Here is a 17,815-nt window from a genome sequence, read left to right as displayed (position 1 = left end):
AGACAGTTAGTTCTTGCTTATTTCTTATTCAGTCTTTTTTTCACTCACATATAAATACCTAACCATTTGCATTTTTTATTATGAAAATTTAGTCTGCATTCCATGTTCACACCAGGCAGCCAATCATAAATTAAATAAAGTGTTAAATACAAAGTGTAAAGCAGTGATGAACTACCATAATACTTCAATGTCACATTGGCTAAGGAACAAAAACTGAAAGAAGAGCAATTAAGATCACATTCCCTCGGTGTACAAATGTGGCATTACCTGAGCTCTGGCACTTGTGTTTTTGATTTCCAAGTTACTAATAATCTATTTCATTTTAGAAGACAATGTGTGAAAATTAATAAATGACAATATTATCCCACAAGATAATAACGGTAATCAGATTTGCTGCCCAACAGTTACACCTGAATTGTAATTAGTTTCATCTCCAACAATTCTAAAGATTAAAAAAAGGATGGCAACAAATACTTACTGCTGTAGATTAATAAGGAAGAACTGACATTGAGCTGCCATAATAAGATTAGTGGTGTGGTGTGGATGACTACTAGTTAATTAAATATATACTGTGCTGGTGGAGTTCTGCTACATGGCTCAGCTCACAGGGCACCCAGATCACACACTCTGGTTTCTCTTCAGATTGTAAAATCTTTCGACTTTTACTACTAGGCTCAATACAAAGGTTGATTCCAAAGGCAACCTAGATTAGGGTGAGGAACCTTTCTCAGTCCTTCTGAGGATCCTTCTTGGGACCACGTGGCAGTGGTGGATGGGGACAGAGACAAATAGAGGATGGAGCAACAGATAGGACACTGTCCATTGCAAAGTAGGCTACATTCTAGCCTTGTGAAATTCGGGGATTGCTACACACACACACCCCTCTTCATCCTTCATTTAGGACTGGGGTTGGCAAAAAATTTTAGCCATGGGCCAGTCCACTGTCCCTCAGACCTTGTGGCGGGCTGAAGAAGCAGCACTGGGAGGCGGAGCTGGAAGAAGGGGGGCAAGTAGTCCTCCTCCCCAGCCCCAGCCACTGTGCTTACCTTCCCAGGTAGGCAGAGTGAGCTTGTCTGGTCCACTCTCTGGCCCACAGGAGCACCAGGGCAGCAGCGGCAACAACAGCGGAGAGAAGATGAGCAGCGTGAAAGGGCTGGCTCCGGGGAGGGGCTGCTTAAAATGGCGCTCAGCCAGCTCAGCCCAACCCCCTTCTTTCTCTAGGCAGGGAGGGGAGAAGCCAGGAGGAGGTAGGGAGGAGGCCCCGCCACAGTGTGTGTGAGGGAGTGGCGGGGGGTGGAACAGCGCAGGGAGGGAAATGGTGCAGCCCAAATAAACAGAATCCCCATGCGGATCCATGGACAATCCGCAGGCCAGACCCTGAAGGCAATTGGGCCTGGTCCGACTCGCAGGCCTCAGTTTGCTGACCCCTGATTTAGGAAATCAAGTGATATCATCCCTGTTCAACAACAGCTTCCAGTCATGCTGAAGAGGACACGGAGCACTGCCAGTGAATGATTTTCCAAATGAGAGTTCACACAACCAATATAGAAAGGCATGAGGGCCACATTCACTCCTCCCATACCCAAGAATCTCCTGAGAATCTCCTGAGGTCTCTGCTGACTCTACAGAGAGGAGGAGCAATGTACTGCTCTCTACTTAATTAGTCAAGTGAGTGAATATCTGTGTGTGAGAGAGTCAGTCAGTGTGTCGGAGAGAGAGTGCAAGAGATCGTGTTTATAGGCACTCAGAGTATAGCATTGATTTATGCTCAGAATATTTAGCTCTGTATATAGTTTTGTATTATAGCTGTAGTTATAGAATAAAGGAGGATATTTTACAGAGCTGCTCTCCGACTGGTTTATACTCTGCAAGACTCTGCAAAACGCTGCTGCGCAACGACTGTATTATTGAGACAGTGAATCTGGTGCTCTCAGCTCCAAGCTGTGAGTCCACAGCACTGTGACCTGTTCCTGTGGGAAAGGAGGTCTCTGGCAGTGCTACCCAGCTCGCCTAGCCCAGTCGGGGCTGTAGTGCATGAGTCCAGTTGGTACACTGGCTCAAGGGCGATGCTGACATCGGTTATGGGCCCAGTCGTCTGACCAGTCGTTGTTCCAGTCATCCCAGTCGTCCCAGTCGCCTGAGGTTGCTGATCGCTGGACGGCGGAACAGAGGCTGCATGCTGGGCTGATTTGTGGTGCCTAGAAGCAGAGCTGTGTTGGAGCAGAGTGCTCAAGCTGCCGCTGTTGTTGTTGCTGCTGCTTGAGGTATGTTGCTGACTGCCAAAGAAAGAAGATAGCATCCCTGTTTGCCTGTTAATTGCGCTTTGAGTGGGAGAGAGAGTGGCTGAAGAAGTCCAAGGCTTTATCTGTGTTTGCACGAGGGAAGTGTCTTGCTCTAAGTAATAGCAGACATGGCCTGTGCACATTCTGGCCAGATGGCTATGTCCTTTCCCCTCCTCACGCCTGAAAACTATGCAGTTTGGCAAGTTAAGATGAAAGCGCTTTTGCAGAGGGAAAAGCTATTTCACACCATAGAAGATGACCCTCCAGATAAAGATGATGATGATTGGGCTGAGTGGCATGCTGCAGATATGAAAGCCCGAGGGCCGATTGTTTTGAGTGTTTCAGACCACTTGCTGGTAAACTTAGAGGGTCAAGAGACTGCACAAGCTGTTTGGCATAAGTTGAGAGGTATGCATCTGAGACAAAATGCTGGTTCCAGTATGATTTTCTTCAAGAAGCTGTGCAGGTTACAGTTGCAGAAAGGTAGTGATTTGCCTAGCCATCTATCTCAGTTAAAGCGTCTCAGACAGGACCTTGTTCAGCGAGACCTGGCTATTTCAGAGGCTGTGTTTGCAATGCTGATGATAAATAGCCTAGATGATTCTTACGATGGAGTAGCTGCCCAGATTTCTACAATGCCTTCTGACCGGCTAACAGAAGATTATGTGTCTAGCGTGCTCTTGAATGAGTGGGATCGCAGACAGGCCGTTAAAGAAAGCCGGGACAATGGTGCTGTTAAAAATGTGCTTGAAAATGTGTTTGAATCTTCAGCAGGGGAAGGTGAAAGTGAAACTGCTGCTGTTAAAGCACTAAAGTTGAAGCGGTGCTTTTCATGTGGAGCACAAGGCCATTTGAGTTTCCAGTGCTGCAAGAAATCTTCAAAGAAAAAGGGAAACTTCAGAGGCAGAGGGGGAGGAGGATGAAATCCCCAAGCACCTACTACTTCAAAGGTTTTGATCTCTCGCTGTTCCAATCAACGTGGGCGGAGTTTCTTCGTGATCGACTCTGGCTGTACCAACCATGTAGCCAAAGATAAGGATCTCTTTGTTCAGCTTGAGAAGCAAGAGAAAGAAATTCATCAAGCAGATGGGACAGTTCTCACGAGTGAGGCTAAGGGAACTGTGTTCTTAAAGAGCCTGAATGCAACAATTAAGAATGTCCTATATGCGCCTGATATTCAGGACAATTTGTTGAGTGTTTCCCAGCTTGATCATCAGGGTTTTAAGGTGGTGTTTGCTAAATCTTGCTGTGAAATTCGTCAAGATGGCAAGCTCATTCTATATGCAAAATGTGTAAATGGTCTGTGTCAATTGCCTTTTGTTTCAGGTACAGGTACTGCAGAAGCAACTGAGAAAGAGTGTTGCAATTTGTCTATTGATAAGAATGAGAAGTTGCATTACCAATGTATTCATTATTACCACCGTGTTTATGGTCATTTGAATTTCCAGGCTGTGGCAAAAAAGCCTGATATGGTTCAGGGTATGAAGCTGAAAGAATGTCCCTACCACATGAAATGTGTTTCTTGTGCTGAGAGTAAGGCAAAGCAAGCTCCCAAAGGTACAGAGTCTGGGAGAGAGGCCAAGAAACCATACGAAGACATTCATGCAGACTTAGTGGGGCCTCTAGCGCTCTCTAGAGGCAATTTAAGGTTTTTCATGGTTCTGATAGACTCCTACTCTAAATATGCATGGGTCTATCTGCTACAGAAAAAGTCTGAAGCCTTTACCAAGTTTCGTCAGTTTTGTAAATGGCTCAGGAATGTACATAATGAGAATGTACATTGTTTTTTCACTGACAGGGGTGGAGAGTTTTGTTCAGAAGAGTTTGAGGCTTTTCTTTCTGAACAGGGCATTGAGCATAGGACCACCACGCCCAGATCGCCCTGGCAGAATGGTTTATGTGAGAGAATGAACCAGACCCTGCAGCAAGGAATCAGAACACTGTTGCATGATTCGGGGCTGCCCAATCCTTTTTGGGCCGAAGCTCTTTCATTTTTCTGTTACGTGTATAACAGGAGGTACCAGTCTAGTGTGAATTGCACCCCATATGAGATGCTTCACGGAAGGAAGCCATGTGTGAAGCACTTTAAAATTTTTGGTTCAGTGGTTTGGGTGCACACCTCGCAGAGTGACAAACTGAGTAAGCGTGGAGAACATGGTGTTTTCCTAGGATATGAGAAGGGGTCTTATCGTGTCCTGATCACAGACGTGAAAACCATAAGGCTGACCAGGAGCATTGACGACAATCCACAATGGGACAGAGTTGGCGTTTTTCAGTGCCATCCCGTTTGTGATGATGGTGCAAAAGGGGCAAAGAAAGTTAAGAGGGAGGCAAGTTCTGATGTGATTGATAATCCTGATGCCAATGTAGATCCGGATGGTGGCACAGATTATCAGAGCCCAAAAGCCTCAGGTGAGTCTGACGCTGATTCAGACTTAGCAGCTTCATATACTTTAGCTCCCCATTCTCCCAAAGAGGAGGAAGCACCAGAACAAGAGGATCAAAAGGTTTTGCGCAGATCTGAGAGAACAACCAAGGGTGTGCCACCGAAAAGGTTTTCTGAAGAGTTTGCAAAGGCTGCGGTCACATGCAACTCTGGTGGGGTTTTTAAACCTAGCATGAAGTGTGCTGAGAGTAGTGGCACAAAACGCTGCATTTATTTCCTTACCTGACATTTGAAGGATCAGGATTGAAGGAGCAAGCATGTGTTTAAAGTGGTTTGTTCAAATCTGCCTAATCAGCAATGCCAATTTGTATTTGAGAGGAAGAAATGTGTGTGAAGATTTTTCCAGAAGCTGCTTATTCGTTTGTGTGTTCACAATGTGTATTTTGTGTAAACTACAGGTTGAGATTTATGCTTTAACTCTTTCCTAATAGACACAGAGTGGTTGAAGTAACTGTTTAATGATGTGATAAAGTGTCTTAGATAAGGGGAGAGAGAGATACCTGCAAATATGTTATCAAGGTTGTAAGCAGAGAACAACTTTTGGAGTGTGTGTGTAAATTGCAGTTATGTTAAAGATTCTTGAATGGTCGGATGAAATGGGGGAGGATGAGGAGATTTCACCCCTCCCATACCCAAGAATCTCCTGATCATCTCCTGAGGTCTCTGCTGACTCTACAGAGAGGAGGAGCAATGTACTGCTCTCTACTTAATTAGTCAAGTGAGTGAATATCTGTGTGTGAGAGAGTCAGTCAGTGTGTCGGAGAGAGAGTGCAAGAGATCGTGTTTATAGATAAGATTGCTGCTAAGAGCAGCTGCAGGCACTCAGAGTATAGCATTGATTTATGCTCAGAATATTTAGCTCTGTATATAGTTTTGTATTATAGCTGTAGTTATAGAATAAAGGAGGATATTTTACAGAGCTGCTCTCCAACTGGTTTATACTCTGAAAGACTCTGCAAAACGCTGCTGCGCAACGACTGTATTATTGAGACAGTGAATCCGGTGCTCTCAGCTCCAAGCTGTGAGTCCACAGCACTGTGACCTGTTCCTGTGGGAAAAGAGGTCTCTGGCTGTGCTACCCAGCTCGCCTAGCCCAGTCAGGGCTGTAGTGCATGAGTCCAGTTGGTACACTGGCTCAAGGGCGATGCTGACAGGTCTGAGTTTCCCCACCTCTGTTTAGATTATCAGGTGTAACACATTTCAGATAACTAATATTTCTGAGGCATATTCACATGAAACTCTTTTCTGATCTCTATCCCTTGAAGTTCACACTTCAAGCCATCTCTCTTAATTCCTTATACCCCTTTTCTCCAAATCACAATTAACAGTTCCCTACAGTCCCATGTCCTCCATCCAAGTTTTCATGGAATAACTAATGCTCCTCAAAAGACAGTATCAATTCATCTACCAGTGCAGTGCTCTTCAAGTACATACTCACCAGCTTAACTAAGACAACATGAAATCTAACTCCTTGTCAACTTCAGAACAGAAATACTACAGTTAAATACTTGTTTTAGCTTTGCAGACCTCATCACTCGATTCAGATGAAATATTAAAAAGGGATGCTGAGTCATTTAGGCCTTACCCAACACAATATACACACCTCTGACTAACAGCATATTACACAGAGCTTTTAGTACAGACCGGAAGAGACCCAACACAAACTCCACGACACAAGTGTGGAAATTGTATTTCTCAGATATGCTAGTGTCACCTCATATCTCTCACACCTCTGCAAATGAGTGCTTTTCAGAAAAGTTCCCAAGACTGCAAACTAGTATTGCTATTTTTTAACTAGAATTACAACTAGAAACTGTTTCAAGAAATAATGTACTAACCTCGTTGATAAAAGTTTGTGCTCCCCTTGGACTCAGAAGTAAGATCGCTCTTCGTAACGTATCTCGATAGCGATTCAACTCCTCTGTTTTCATAGTAGTGAAAAGGCTGGCAAAAACCCTGCTGATGTTTCTGTCTACTTTTTGTAAAGATACATCAAGTCCTAGCTTTGAAGCTTGATCCAGAAATCCTTGTAGACCACGGATATCTGCCAAAGAGAAACACAAATAATGTTCTTGGTGTTTTAAAGCTAGGAGCAAGGAGAAAAAGCAATGACAAAGGCCAACATGCAAAGAGATGCCTTGCAGGGGCTAGTGGCAGCCCAGTGGAATTTTATTTGAATAAATTACTTGTATGCCATATCAAAACCTACCCTTGAAAGTCTCCATATACAAAGACAACCCAAGGCATTATGGTGCTCAAGGTACAAAACCCACAAATATGCCTTTACCCAGTGCTATTTTTCTAGAAAAAGAGGTGCCAGAACTCATCATGAATGCCTCCCTTGTTCTCCTATAATGGCAATGGCGCCCACCTGAGAGGTGCCAGAACTGAGTTCCAGCTGAAAAAAGCCCTGCCTTTGCCTTTTCTGATAGTAGTGCCAGACCTGATGCCATTGGGCACGGAGGAATGTCTGGGTTCCCAGAACTACAGCTTGTTAGCTCTATGTATTCTAGCCATCATGTTTTGAGTTAACAATTGGCTTTCCCTGCTCCCCCGCAAAAGGTAGACAGCGTTGTCTTCAGCTGTGTGCTATCAGTGTGCTTTGCCAAGTTAATTTCATCTCGCTGAACGTTTCCTGTGAACAGAGCGGTGCCCTTTACTTACATTTCCTGGAGATATGTTAAATGCGGCAAATGCATGATATCATGGAACTATTTCCATGCAACCCACAGTGACTTCCATCAAGGTCAGTCTTCAAGCTGCCTGTGAGAACCAAACCTGAGACTCTGACAAAGCCTGATTTCACAGTCTTATGTTTGTTTGTTTGTTTAAATGCTTTAGGATTTGGGAACAGCGGCACAACACAACGGTACCCTACCGTTAATGCCAATGCTGATGGTTTGAATTTGAAAGTGCCTTGATCAAAGCAGTGTGCAGGACTACATGCAAACATCTTCATCTGTGTCCAGCTGTGGGTATTTTTGCACAATAGAAATACACTGAGATCATTAGATTCCGCCCCCTTGTATCTAACATTGCCAACTCATACTAAATAACGGTAACTTGATATTTTTGCTCAATAATATGAGAGGTTTAACAAAGTTATAGGAGGAACTTCCTTATCCTGAGAGCCGCTGCACATGTGACCCATGCCATAGAGATACAACTGTGAATGCCATTTCCATCCTCAGCCGCCCTCCCTAACATTAAATATTCCTCATTACAGCACCAACTGCCTTCAATAGGACATTTGTATACCGTTGTGCAATGTCACTTATTTGTTTAGAACAGGTCAGGGGTCAGCAAACTTTTTCAGCAGGGGGCTGGTCCACTGTTTCTCAGACCATGTGGGGGGGCGGACTATATTTTGAAAAAAAGAATGAATTCCTATGCCCCACAAATAACCCAGAGATACATTTTTAATAAAAGTACACATTCTACTCATGTGAAAACGCCAGGCAGGTCCCACAAATAACTCAGAGATGCATTTTAAATAAAAGGACACATTCTACTCATATAAAAACACGCTGATTCCAGACCATCTGTGGGCTGGATTTAGAAGGCGATTGGGCCGGATCCGGCCCCCGGGCCTTAGTTTGCCTGACTATGGAATACATAAGGGATGTCAAACAGGTTGATCGCAATCTACTAGTAGATCCCCACGAGGTTTTGGTAGATCGCGGTCGATCTCTGGCTCCCATTCCTTAGCATCACTAAAACTGACTCCGGCCGTGCCCCCTCACCCTGCCTTCCTTTGTTGTTGAAGGGAAGATGGAGCTTTCTCCGTGCTGCTGTTTTCATCCATAGTGATCTTCTTGTGAGTGACTTTACCCCTTTGTCCCTTGCCTTTAACCCTGCACCCCAAAACAGAAGTCCGCCCCAAAAAGCTTTTTTTAACCCCTAAAAAATGGGGCTTTTCTCCTCCCTAAAAAATGTTCAACAACTTTGAGCTGACCCAGTTTTTATTCTAGATCACTGCCAGTTTTTAATTCTAAAAGTAGATCGCAGTCTCTTGAGAGTTGGCCACCCCTGGAATAGATCATAGTGTGCCCTGAAGTTACTCCATATTTAAAGCAGCCATACAAGGTAAATTACCAATATTCCCTTGGGAGGGGCAATAACAGAGGCTAAGGGGTGGTGATTAGTAAAAGACCACTGAGTAAGTCCAGAATCCACCCTTGAGCCAAGGAACTTAGTGTAAATGTATGAATGTGCTTCCCTCTATTTTAGCATCACAAAACTTCTGTTAAGCTGAGAGATGTTTAGATGTGGGTCTCTACAGGCCAAATCCTGACATGTAAGTGTCAGGAACTTTAGATTTTTAAATCTAATTGTTTAGAAACAGCAAAAAGAGAGATATTATTATATAGTATATGTGGTGTGTGTGTGTGATTATATTCATAATTAACAGGGCTTGGATTCATACTTTGTAAAGTATAACTAAGTCTGTATTCAACCTACTGCTGGGCATACACATTCAAATAATAATCACAATGATAAGGATGCAATTTACTCGATAAAATATTTTATTGATGCCATCATCCTGGTGTTTACCTTTTGCAAATTCAGATTCTCTGATCCCTTGCTATCTTTATTCTTTTATGGCTCTATAGTATATGACGTACAGTGACAAAGTAGTAGTGGTTGTTTTTAATACTGTCTGGTTCTTCATATTAATGCAGAGCTTGACAAATAGACAATCCTCCTTTTGGGTTGACTAACGTTACGTTTTACCAGCATCTAAAGCTGTTTTGGAAAAAGGAACATTATTTGCAGTGGATGATGAATGAGGATGCTATTGCTTTAGGATGAATTATATTCTCCACAAGCTCACTGAGCAACCAGATAGGAAAGCAAAAGTATTCAGAAAGTTTGAATGAAAAATTGGAACCGTGGTATGTGTGTAGTGGGAAAGAAGGTGTTTTGTCTTGAATAGTGACTAGATGTTGCATATCATGTATGGCAGGCAAGCACTGAAAATATTTTTAATTAAAACACACACACATTCCTGCTCCAATCCCAGCTACAAGTTGGAAGTCACTGCCAATAATTTCTATGGGCTTTGGATTCAAAGGTCTCACTTAGAATCAGATTCCAATGGGTTTCCACAGTTCTCCTTTATGCATACTACCAAAAAGACTTTTAGGTCGATAGAATAGTGTACCTGAGGAAATATGGCAGGTATAATGCAGAGCACCTTCACCCATTGTGGGACTCATTTCAAGATGTGCCAGGCCACATACTGTCAAGAATGAATGACAGGTTTGTCTCTCACCATAGTTTGCTCACAAGTTCAAAACTTTACTTCTCTGTGGAACTAGCAAACAGTCACTTATATGGGAGAATGCAGAGAGCTGTACCTGAGGACAGGATTAGGCGAGGGACTCAAACTTGCTTCCTCCCTCTAGTGTCTCCTGCCGTTAAGAATCACACTCACTCTGGTCTACAAAGCCCCACTATTTGATAGATATGCATAACCGTATCCTTGCTTAGGGATGCTTAAGTAATTCTATTTCTGTGAATTTCAAAGCTTACTGACCTGATCAGCATCTCCCAGACAAATGTGCAGATCAAAATGTATTAATCCTTTGGATTTTACACTTCTCCAAAATTGGCGAGCCAGGCTCAATGCAAAATAAGAAAGAATAAAAGGCACACCCAAATGCATACTCTGAGATAAAAGGCATGCACAGATATATAATCTGTGATAAATTTCATAAGAAGTTATGTATTTCAACACAAAGGACTTGAACATATATTTCCATGTGGCAAATTAATGTGGAAACAGGAGAAGACTTCTAAATGAACACTTGTAACACTGATGCGAATCAGAAATAGAATGATCTGCCAATCTCTATCCTCAGTTTTGTTTTGTGGTCACACTAGAATGTCTTGGGATATTTTGGAAAGGAAACAAAATGGTGGTAGCTGGGTGCATGATTTTGTTTTAAATAACCATTCTCCAATGCTCACATTGGACAAAGGCATGTGTTCCTTTCTTCTAGGAGGAGCTGGGAACATTAAGGACCAGACATTTAAAAGGTGGTGTCTGCAGGCATATGTGGTGAAGCCACAGAATGCAACACAGTCAAAGTGTGGATACAGATGCAGGATCACTCATCTCTCCCTGTATAACTGATCATACTAATCACAAATCACTTTTGCAAAGGAATGATTTAATGGTGGTACTAAATTTCCTACTGAAACCATTCTTCACATTAGGTGTGGTGTGGGAAGTCCAGTTATTTCAGAGTCTCCTGTGACAATAAGTCAATTGATGTTGGAAAGGAGAGAGGCAGGCATCTAATCTCCAGTGCTACTTATGCTCCTGCCATCAAGGTAAATGAAAAGGGGAGTGTGTATGTGGGTGCTAAGATGTGGCAAGAATGACTTTGGATGCAGGTGAGAGGGCTGATGAGATAAGTGGGAGTGGGACAGCACTCTTTTAAATCTATGGATTCACTAAATAGCTTTACCCCATTTACCCTTTACCCCATTTGGGAAAGAGGGAGAACTGATGAGTAGCCAATATAAGGAGAACCTATCTCTCCTTCATGTACCCACTCAATGGTCAGTTTTTGCCATTATGTCTCCTTTGTACATGTTTGTATTGTACCCAACACCAGTATTTTTACAATGGGAGCCCACCCTTTCACTTGTTGTTTTCTAATCTTCTTTCTCCCATCTTCCTTTTTCATTAAATTATTTTGTTTCAACTCCTACCATCTTCCAAAGAACTCTCATTTATGGCTGTTTCATTTAATGCATGTGCTTCTCAGCTGACAAATTAACACTGCATGTACAATTAAATGTCTGCCTTGGCACTAAATACAGTGGGGTTTGTGTGTGTGTGTGTGTGTGTGTGTGTGAAATCTGTTTATATTGCTACTTTTCTGAGTCTCACTTGTGAAAAGACATTTCCCACATACTTCGTCCTTGGTGGAATCATCAGCATGGATCAATCTTTCTCAGTACACATTAGATTTCCTTGTTCCACCACTTCACTGCTTCTGTATTTACCTTTACCTATTATCTCATAACACTTTATCTTATTGGCATTTATAGTTAGTCAAAGTGGACAACACCAATTTTCCAAGCTAGCGAAGAGTATCATTATACCTGCCGGTTATATGCTGTGATTTGCCTAAGCTAAGGGGCTTAACTTTAGATCACTGTGCCTTCCGACTCATATAACACACCTATAGATTAAGGACATGATTTTAAAAAACCCAAAAAGCTATGGTAATTGTATTGCTACCAGACAAAGGCAAAGTTTGACAACAACAACAAAAGTTGCTTCATTTCCCACAAATTAACATGAGTCTCTCGTTAATGGGAGTCTTGGAAAATTCTAATCAGAAATACCACAGCTTGTGACTTTGATAATTTTTTTGTTCTGTGAAGAGGTTCAAACAGTTACTGAAAACAATAAACATCCCTAATCCACATTCTTAATTTAATTCCATCAAAAATTAAATTTGCTTAAGAACAGATCTGCTATTGCCTTTTACCATTCACCTACAACTTGCTCCACTGATTTAATGTCTTAATTTACAGCTTTTGAGTTTCCTGTTTCACTGGTTGTGTTAACATGGAACACTAAACCATGGGGAATTCCTTGAGACTAAGCAAAGCCTTGGTCTCATTTACTCCCTTCTCTTCCCACGACAAGTTTCAGTTTCATTTTTAAAGCATCTCAGTTTAGTGTTATGTATGAAGGAACAGCTCAGTTTTTAAACAAGTTAAACAACACCATGGGTTATGGGCTGACTTGTTTAACTAACCACTGCTGCCTAGAGGCTGATACAGTCCAATAATACCCATAGGTGGAATCTATACATAAAATATACATTTTAAAAAGTTCCAAAAATGCTTTTTCTTTAAACCTTTTTTCAAAAAACATTGAATTTCCCATAAGGCTCACAATCACCATTTGGTGTCACATTATATATTGCACTTTAAACACACTTAAAATGTTTTATTTGCAGCTGTATAGCTGACTAGCCCTGCACTAATTGTGTCACTGACCATATTGCCTCGATCAAAGGAAAAAGTTTGACCACTGTGAAGGAAATTGACTGCTGTAAAAAGTAAAAATCCTGTTCTGTGTTTGGGGATTATGAAGCTAGTTTGTGGCTTGACTCATGGCTTTGCCTATGGGGGGGGGGGATAACTTGGAAGGTGTCACAAATTAATTAGGTGAGGATAAACTATGTACAGTATACCCAGGACAGAGAAAATTGTTGCCTTTGAGGCTTTTGGAATGTGTGCAGATTGGATTGTAAATCAAAGGTAAGCCCAGCCTATAATTAGTCAGGGACTTCTTTTGACATTTGGCATTCAGACCAGGACAATCTCACACATCATTCTGGAGGATGAGATCTGCTTAAGTCAGAGGTTTTCAACCTTTTTGAGTCCACGGCTCCCTTGACCAACTGCATTCTTTCTGTGGCACCCCCATGGGGCTCAGGAGCCCAGTTATAGCATCCCTTGCCTGCAGAGCTGGCAGCCTCTCACCCTTTTTTGAACACCCTCAGCCTCCTCTCCTTGGGAGTCCTCTGGGCAGCCGCTGCTGCCACCCCTGGTCTCTGAGCTGCCCCCACCCCAAAGAGAGGTATTTCCTCACACTGCCCCACAGGGGCCTGAGACTTGTCTGTCCATTCCCAGCAGCAAGGGCTGACAGTCTGGCTAGCTGGGCTCCCTCATCCACTTGCTTGCTTACCCCAAGGCCACCTCAGTTCCTTGCAACCAGCACCCCCTGACCAGCCCCAGAGGCTCCATTCGCTTGCAGAGCTTGTAGCCAGGGCTGCTGCAACAAACAGCTATGCAAGTCTTTGGGAGGCAGAGACGCAAGAGGGCATCAGAGGAGGGCGGGAAGGAAAGAGGGACAGAGGCCAGTGCTGCCCACGGCACCCCAACTAGACCCAAGCTCCCTTTTCTGTCGGCAGGAAACCGGAAGTCGTAGCCACTCTTATGTTTAAACCTTTTTCATAAGAACAACCTTGCTTATTCTTTCAGTGACATTCACTTTGTTTACAAAACCATGGTGCTTTCCATTTACATACCCTCCTCACACACATCAAAGTGCCAAGTTCCATGCTAGCTTGTGTGGTTCTCGAGGAGATACCAGGAGTTTCAGGCTGTGTAATGAACAGCAGCCTGAGAGGAAAGAAAACCTTTCACCTAGAAGCAGCAATAAGGTAACATGAAGAATGGGCAGCAGAACTGGACACTCTGTTTGGCTGGCACCCCAGCTTCCCCTCACAGACTATAACAATCACAGATTACATTTCTTTATTTCTTAATTTTGAATGCCAGACCTTCCAAGTGTCCCTGTTTTCCAGGGACAGCCTGGATTTACAGATGCAGTCCCAGTTTCTGATTTGATCCCAGAATGTCCCACTTTTCCTTTGGGCACCCCTATTTTCATCTCAGAAAAGTTGGAGGGTATGAAATGCTCCTCTTGGGGCTTTGTGTGGGGTTTTTTCCTGCTTTAATACCTCCCTGTATGTCTCTACTTCTCTTCTTGGCCTTGTGTTTTCTAATCATACTTCCTCTAAGCAATCTTAAACTTGGAAGAGTTTAAGATTGCGTAAAGAAAGTATGATTTTTTTAAAAAAGGCTACCCAAAGAGCTGCTTTTTGCACACATTATTGATTTGTTTACACTTTCCTGGGTTTCTCTTCTTCCATTCCCAACACCTTCCAATAATGGCCTCTGCTATGTTTTGCGCCATTTTTTACAGGCTGTATGTGAAAGCTTTAAAAGACATTAACACTATCATCACACATTAACAGGCTTCAACATACCCTACGTGTCATTCTGAATCTCAGTACAGACCATGAAACAGGCTATTGGTGCTGCACGTCTAGACTGATGCTACATGGATTATATTAATTGCAAACCTTCTGGACTCACTGAAGAGACCAAGGAACACAACCCTCCCACAACCCACCTCCATCCTCAAAATACACAAACAGTATTTCAATGGGTGTACCTTTGATTACAGTATCTTGTGATTAGTATTGTACAATAATAAACAAGAGAACCTATATGTATGTAGTACCTTTGGCCCTGAAGATGTTACTGGGCTACAACTCCTATTATTCCTTACCATTGGACATGCTGGCTAGGGTTGGCAAAAGTTGGAGCCCAACAAAATCTGGAGGACCAAATACCACTTGCCCCGGTGTATTATATCCCCTTTATTATAACTAACGAAGAAGTCCCAACAATTACAAAATGGAGCGTTGCTGTATTTCATAATGGCCAGCAAAATCTGTTCATTTTACTTCTAATTTCTTTTCATTTCTGCTTAACTTTCAGCCTGATGAAGAATTTTGAGGAAACCAAAAGTTTGGTCAGTTCCTTGTAATTTGTTGGTGCTGAACTTTATAATAAAGGTATTGAATTGCTACTCTAACTTTTGGATTTATTTGTTTACTTATTTTTGTAGTAGACCAATATGGCTCCCTGCAATTTTTTATTTCCATCCTGTGAGAAAGTTATGATCATTTTTAACCACAGAACCATAGGGTCTAAAGTATATTACAGATTATCTAGTTTAAACCTCTCCTCAATGCTGGTTTCACAAGAAAGGATGCAACTACAGCATCCCTGAGAGAACAGTAAAGCCTTTCTCCTTGATTGGGGCATTCACTGGGTAAGATTCAGCAGGTGATAAAGGAGTAGCATTTATTTGAGAATTTAGTTTTTAAGTCCTTTGATTTTAACTGTGGTTCCATACCTACAAGTGCCCAAGAGAAATTCTATTATGTAAGTGAATAAACACATATCCCCAATGTCAAAAGAAAAAAGACCTCATCTTTTCACTTTGTTAAATCCCTGCTGCCGCCCACCCTAGTACCTTGTTTCTTGAGGTTGAAATTTTTCACTTCCTTGTCTTAGAGGGCAAATGAAACACAAATACTTAAACAGAAGAAATAAGGACAATGCCTTGGCTCCTCCTCCTAAACACTTCACCACATGCCTTCTTCAGCCCAGATGCTGTAATAAGCATGCAAATAAGATAACTTCAGATGACCAGAAAGGTTCTCAGGAAGTCATGGGCCACTATTTATAGACCGGTAAATGTCATTTTGTTCAGGGAAATGTCCTTTTTTCAGGATAATATCATTAGTATGAGTGGAAATGAGCATTTTCTTCATAAGCTCCTCCTCACCACGAAACAAGAAAACTGCAAGTAGGTAGTAGCCCAGTTTTGCCATTCTCAATATAGCCACATTTCCTGTTTCTGTATCAACATCTGAATTTTCGCTTCTGAATGAAGACTATTCTCTTCAAGTCAGTCCCTAAAATCAGTCAGCTACACTTCCACAAATAACAGCTCACATGGCTGGTCCACCCACATAAACAGTGTAACATCAACACAGCCTATTCACTCAAAATCTTTCCTTTCCTTCTGTGAAGTGGAAAATCTCAACTTGCAATTTTCCAGTTCAGGGGAGAGGAGCCACAATCTCATGCGAGTTCATTGCTCTGACATTACACTACTCACATGAGTTTTATTTTGGTCTGGGGCGGGGGCGGTGGAAGTTTCTTTTGACAAGAAGTCTGATTCTCAGACTTGAGGAGCAGTTCTGCAACCAAATGCATGAACAGGTGGGGCTAATTATTGGCCTATGATGAGAGATGCCCTGGTCATCTTTTTGGAGACCATTTCAGTATTTTTAGCACATACAACATACTCTCATTGAATTTAAAGTAAGTAAAGTAAGCAAAATTTGTTCCAGAAATGGAAATGAGGGACATGACTAAGAAGAGTCTGCTAGCATGGTCTTCTGAAAACCACCAGGCAGAAAATGCTGTGAATGTCTTCCACTTCAGAGCCAAGGCAGAAAGAGGTAATAATAATAATAATAATAATAATAATAATAATAATAATAATTTATTTATACCCCGCCCATCTGGCAGCTTCCAAAAGACTATTAAAATACACCCTAAATAAAATATTTAGGAAAACCTCTGTGTCTATGTACCACACATAGCTTCTGTGAGCTTGTTAGTATTGCCTTGTCCAAAGCCCAAATGGACAGCTTAACATAATCAATTTTAATACAGTCTTTGAAGCAAATGCATCGATAATTATCTTCACAAAACAATGGTCCTTGAGAAAATCAAAGGAATTCCTATACTTCTCAAAGCAACCCAGACAGGGCAGGGGCATAGACCCAACATGGACGTTTTCACTACAAAAGCTATTTTTTTCACAGGAGCAGTGGAACTAAGATCACAGAAAAAAGGGTGTACAAATTAAGCTTCAAGCTCTATCATCTCATACTGTGTGCTCACAAAATTCAATCACATATGCAAACTGCTTTTGCCAAGTTATATTTTTATATATTTCCTGATGTTCTTTCTTCTATGTGGGGGCAGCAAGAGCTTGCTTCTCTCGATTGACCCCTGGAGACTATTATCCCATTAATTGCTTTACAAAATCAAACTTTCTGACTGGTGCTACAGCCTTTCAAGTGCGGTGCCAAAGCTTTTCATATGGCAACTTGCTTGGAACATTTCCATTTAAAACCGCTTTTAAATGGAAATGTATATTGCAAACTTGGTGGGGGGATGCTTTGGCTCACAGGGAAAAAATTCTAAATTATCCTTTCGACTGTCAGTCATTTCCTGAGAATTAAAGCAACTCCAGTAATAAAAGAACAGCACTATATTCCACAGTCACTCAAAAGTACTTTCAAGGTAGGCCAAATAAATCAGCCAACAGCACCATCAAGCCAAATTTAAACTTCCAGTGATTTAAATGGAAGAGAAAAAAATCAATCAAACCTAAAAATGCTTAATTCTGCACCCCAGCTTTTTAAGGCAATGCTGAGGCATGGTTGCCTAAATTTCAGAAAACCAATGTATACTTTTTATGTAAGTTGTTTATGTTTAAAAGAAAAAGAACTACATGTTCTCGCAAGTGGCTATGCCATATGTTTCTCCATAAAGAATAGTTCTGGGCATGTCTGTCAGCTGGTAAAAGGCAAGGCAGGAAGACCAGCACTGAACAGTTAGTCACGCAGAGATGCACAGGGCAACCTCTTGTCTAGATGAAGGCTTTAGGATC

The 17,815-nt window shown here is 42.0% G+C and overlaps 1 protein-coding gene across 6 annotated transcripts in view; it reads right to left on the bottom strand.

Moving 5' to 3' along the window:
* The window catches only part of GRID1 (glutamate ionotropic receptor delta type subunit 1), a 703,469-nt gene that overhangs the window by 296,000 nt on the left and 389,654 nt on the right, over positions 1 to 17,815 (bottom strand). For all 6 annotated transcript variants that reach the window (XM_083740291.1, XM_083740292.1, XM_083740295.1 and 3 more), the window contains exon 4: positions 6,567 to 6,772. In XM_083740291.1, the coding sequence (XP_083596417.1) occupies positions 6,567 to 6,772 (206 nt within the window). The remainder of the gene's footprint in view (positions 1 to 6,566; positions 6,773 to 17,815) is intronic.

This window comes from Podarcis gaigeae, assembly GCF_964106915.1.
Source record: "Podarcis gaigeae genome assembly, chromosome: 5".
Taxonomy (NCBI): domain Eukaryota; kingdom Metazoa; phylum Chordata; class Lepidosauria; order Squamata; family Lacertidae; genus Podarcis; species Podarcis gaigeae.
This window is presented reverse-complemented; position numbering and strand designations above follow the sequence as displayed.